This window comes from Polypterus senegalus, chromosome 8 (genome assembly GCF_016835505.1).
Source record: "Polypterus senegalus isolate Bchr_013 chromosome 8, ASM1683550v1, whole genome shotgun sequence".
NCBI lineage: Eukaryota > Metazoa > Chordata > Cladistia > Polypteriformes > Polypteridae > Polypterus > Polypterus senegalus.
This window is the reverse complement of record NC_053161.1, coordinates 89,255,185-89,259,987: the sequence shown is the minus strand read 5'-3', so window position 1 is coordinate 89,259,987 and position 4,803 is coordinate 89,255,185. Positions and strand designations below refer to the sequence as shown.

General features: G+C 36.9%; 1 protein-coding gene across 1 annotated transcript; it reads right to left on the bottom strand.

The window, feature by feature from the left end:
• Positions 1–300: 300 nt before the first annotated feature.
• On the bottom strand, positions 301–2,457 carry atp6v1f (ATPase H+ transporting V1 subunit F). The gene is made up of 2 exons (XM_039761411.1): positions 2,172–2,457; positions 301–833 (listed from the first exon to the last, which is right to left on the bottom strand). Exons 1-2 carry the CDS (start codon positions 2,327–2,329, stop codon positions 632–634), a joined length of 360 nt encoding a protein of 119 aa, XP_039617345.1. The 5' UTR covers positions 2,330–2,457; the 3' UTR covers positions 301–631.
• Between the last annotated feature and the right edge of the window lie 2,346 nt (positions 2,458–4,803).

Here is a 4,803-nt window from a genome sequence, read left to right as displayed (position 1 = left end):
ATTTAGGGGGTAAATTAGAGAAAGTGAAATCTAGTTAAAATGGAATAACAGAAAATGCCCACTTCATTTGATGCACCTGCTATGCCTCTGTAAACTTCTGATCATAACTATTAGTAAAAACATTACACAGCATTTGCAGATGATATTTAACATAAGCAGACAACGATCATCCATTTGTGCAAGTTCGATTTCTCTTCCTTCTTCATTCTAATCAGTTGCTTGCTGAAATTCACATTAAATCATCAGGTAAGATAATTAAAATTCTAAGTTAATTAAAATAAAGAAAGACCAACAACCATAATATTTTGAAGGCAGGATGAAGTTTTTAATTAGTTGAAGACACTTAAAAATAAATTAAACAATATTGCAGATACTGACATTAGTTGGGCTCTGAGCCAATAGTATCTAAACTGCCATAATCAAATACATAATTACAAAACAGAACAATGATATAGGAATACACAACATTTTACACAGAACACTCCAGACTTTATATGCACACTGTACGGAATGAGCTTTTAAAGTGAACCTTGGATTTACGACTCATGTTTGTTGTATATCAGTATTCTGCTGTGACTTTGATCTCCTGCAGCACATTACTGTCTGTTTTTAAAACCTCTTTCTGAGGTATTTACCGGAAGTCCTCTGCAGAGAACATGCCCTTAGCTCTACGTAAAATGGAGTCCTTAGAGGCATCGTATGGGTGTTCTTTTGACGGAATCTCCAAAACAGCAGGAATGGACAGCATATGAGCATCAATGGCATGTCGAATCATTTCTGCAATGAACTGGTTTATCAAGATTATTCCAATGTCATCACGGGACAAAAAGCTCCTAGAAATACCAAAAAATATGATGAAACAAGGTTATTACGTAGTTTTATTGAAAAACACCAGGTATTAGTAATAGTTCAATGTATGTCTTATTAACTTACAACCCTTGAAAATTATCTCCCTAAATTGGCCCCAATGACAGAGAGAGAGAGAGAGAGAGAGAGAGAGAGAGAGAGAGAGAGAGAGAGTGTGTGTCCTGGGACAGTGTGACACAATGATCAGACATAGGCTCCTTACTGCCTGTCTGTCTGTCTATCTAATGCCTCTCATATAAGCTTCAGTTCCCTGCCACCCTGGACTTGATTATGTTGCTTTTCAACGACTCAAGATAACAACACTTTAATATCAAAACAATGTTTTTAGATTTTTTTTTTAAAAAAGAAAAAAAAAAAATGGTACAGAACTTCACCAAATTCCACTACCCACCCAAATAAAAGATGGCTGAAATCTACATGGAAAAAATGAAACAAAGCAGAAGTTAGAAGCTACAGAAATTAACTGCCACCAGAAAGCAACAAGGCCAAACTATCCAAACAAAACTGATGTTAACCAGATCTTAGGAGCTTGTTTATAGTAAAGCCAGTTTAAACAAGTACAGTACACAATGAAACCCAACCTATACTGTTTATACAATAACACAGAATACGTTTACTTGGGTTCTTTTTGGGGACTCCATTTTTAAAGATAGAATTTTTTCAGCATGCGGTTTTCAAGGAGAATATTTCAGCATATGAATTTCATAACCTACACACTTGTAAGGTGGGGGAGTCTGTTAACAATAAAAGACACGATGTTTTCATCTAATACAGACTTATCTAAACAAAAACAAACAAGTGCATTATATATAGATTAATACCCTTTAAATAACTGCATTCTAAAGGATCAAACACGTATTCTAAAACGTTACCCTTACTTTTCAAGTGTGTTTATTAACGCATTTTTCCTAAACTCAATAATTTTCATTCTGTATTATACATTAATGAATACAGGACTTAACTCGTAGGATCGGTTAAACAAATACTTTTAAAACCGCAAAACGCGTTTATACTGTAGTTAAATTGTCCATCACACATCATCTTTTCAAGTGAACAAGAACAACAAAGTAACATGCTTTATTAAATAATATATAGTTCAAGGTTTATGGCACCTTTACTTTCCTGATTTAGATATAATTTTCAGCAGAAATCTAAAATGTGGTAAAACACAAGATGAAAACGTTTTTTTCATGCCTCAGTCAGCTTCCCATTTACACAAAATAAATAATACTATAAGAGAATTAATATCATTATGCAACGCATATTTACTAATGATTTTCTTGCTCATACTGAGAAACACTCACTTGAAAGTCTCCTCTATTTCGGTGATGCTTGTGTCCTTCTCCACCACCAAAAAATTTGGCTTGCGGTTCTTGTTCAACTCACCAACCCCACCGAGCAGAAAACCCGTACAGGTATCCTCATCACCGATCACCGCTATCAGCTTCCCACGACCTGCCATATCCAAAAACAATAACAAAACCACAAACAACTGACCAGCTACGGGAGAACTAAGCAACACCTGAAACACACAACTGTAATAAGCTCATCCACTGTCACTTCCCTTCTGACGGTCACGAGGTCCTCACGCATGCGCCCAATCACACTGTTCTGGAAGAGATGTGTTGCTTGTCACGTGGCCAAGCTTCAGCAAATCAGTTTTCGAAATTATCCAGCGCCCTCCGCATCCGCATCTTGTTCAAGGACAGCTGGGTGACTTGCACTCGCGCTATCATTAGTTTTATATATGAATCGTATACTGTAATGTCTTTTTTTCCTTTTTGCAATATACAAGATATAAAGAAAGCTAATTTTATTCATTTATATCAGAAATAACTACTGCAAATGTGAGGCTTTTAAAATCGTTCTGTTATTGCTTCAGATCTAGTTGAGACTATTGTAACTTGGTTCATAACTAAAAGAAGGAAGTTGGACGACTACTGCTCTTAATACCCCACAGTATATCGAGCAAAGTGTCACAGCCATATTAGACTCACGGCAGAAGCCTGTTGTTCACACGCACACACATTTAAACCAGTTCAGATTCTGGACCATCTAAGCAGACACGGGGAGAATGCACAGTCTCCACAAGAACAACACATGACGTGGCATGACGTATTGTATCCATTCAATATGTCGCCAAACTAAGTACATAATTAGTTACAAGACACATCACGTTTATTTAACAATGATGTGCATTATCAATAGTAAAATATTAATGCAAGCTACTGCATTTTTTATTTTTGTTTGTGTACTAGTACACTTTCTTACACTCTTTGAAATGTTTTTAACATTACAGTTAAAGATTTAGAGTTCAGTAGAATCCGTTAAAGTGAAAAGAAACTTTTGAGGGATGTTTCAGTTTTACATAGATGTTGTTATTAATCAGTTTTTCTTTACATTTTCCACATGAATTACTTCCATTACCTTTTGACTAGTAACCATACATCTTGCATTCTGTAAGTCTTGATGCAATTAATTTTGGGCTCCCTCTTTCTGGAATTTATTGATATTATTTTAAATACATTACCACTGCTTTGTTTAATTTTGTTTAAATGAACCTTTCCTTGGCGTTGTTTTTCAAACACAAAGCCTCATGTGTTTTGATGTTTTAGTCTGATTCCATTTATCTCTTGTATGCCACTATCGTATATTAATACATATATTGTATGTCATTATTACAGTATACTGTATATACACACTAATGCTAAAACATCTGCCTCTGCAGAAGGTGCCCAATAAAAGGATTAAACAAAACAATCACATAGAGAGAGAGACATACAGATTTTGGATTATATATATATATATATATATATATATATATATATATATATATATATATATATATATATATATGCATACAGTACAGTGCATCCGGAAAGTATTCACAGCGCATCACTTTTTACACATTTTGTTATGTTACAGCCTTATTCCAAAATGCATTAAATTCATTTTTTTTCCTCAGAATTCTACACACAACACCCCATAATGACAACGTGAAAAAAGTTTACTTGAGATTTTTGCAATTTTTTAAAAAATTTAAAATTTGAGAAAGCACATGTACATAAGAATTTACAGCCTTTACCATGAAGCTCAAAATTGAGCTCAGGTGCATCCTGTTTCCCCTGATCATCCTTGAGATGTTTCTGCAGCTTAATTGGAGTCCACCTGTGGTAAATTCAGTTGATTGGACATGATTTGGAAAGGCACACACCTGTCTATATAAGGTCCCACAGTTGACAGTTCATATCAGAGCACAAACCAAGCATGAAATCAAAGGAATTGTCTGTAGACCTCCGAGACAGGATTGTCTCGAGGCACAAATCTGGGGAAGGTTACAGAAAAATTTCTGCTGCTTTGAAGGTCCCAATGAGCACAGTGGCCTCCATCATCTGTACGTGGAAGAAGTTCAAAACCACCAGGACTCTTCCTAGAGCTGGCCGGCCATCTAAACTGAGCGATCGGGCGAGAAGGGCATTAGTCAGGGAGGTGACCAAGAACCCGATGGTCACTCTGTCAGAGCTCCAGAGGTCCTCTGTGGAGAGAGGAGAACCTTCCAGAAGGACAACCATCTCTGCAGCAATCCATCAATCAAGCCTGTATGGTAGAGTGGCCAGCTGGAAGCCACTCCTTAGTAAAAGGCACTTGGCAGCCCACCTGGAGTTTTCCAAAAGGCACCTGAATGACTCTCAGACCACGAGAAACAAAATTCTCTGGTCTGATGAGACAAAGATTGAACTCTTTGGTGTGAATGCCAGGCTTCACGTTTGGAGGAAACCAGGCACCGCTCATCACCAGGCCAATACCGTCCCTACAGTGAAGCATGGTGGTGGCAGCATCATGCTGTGGGGATGTTTTTCAGCAGCACGAACTGGGAGACTAGTCAGGATAAAGGGAAAGATGACTGCAGCAATGTAGAGACATCCTGGATGAAAA

Bases quoted from the DNA above. Each gene is read 5' to 3' on its own strand.
- atp6v1f (XM_039761411.1), bottom strand. From the start codon at position 2,329: ATGGCAGGTCGTGGGAAGCTGATAGCGGTGATCGGTGATGAGGATACC. The intron at 834-2,171 runs GTGAGTGTTTCT...TGGTATTTCTAG, and splicing joins GAAATAGAGGAGACTTTCAA to GAGCTTTTTGTCCCGTGATG.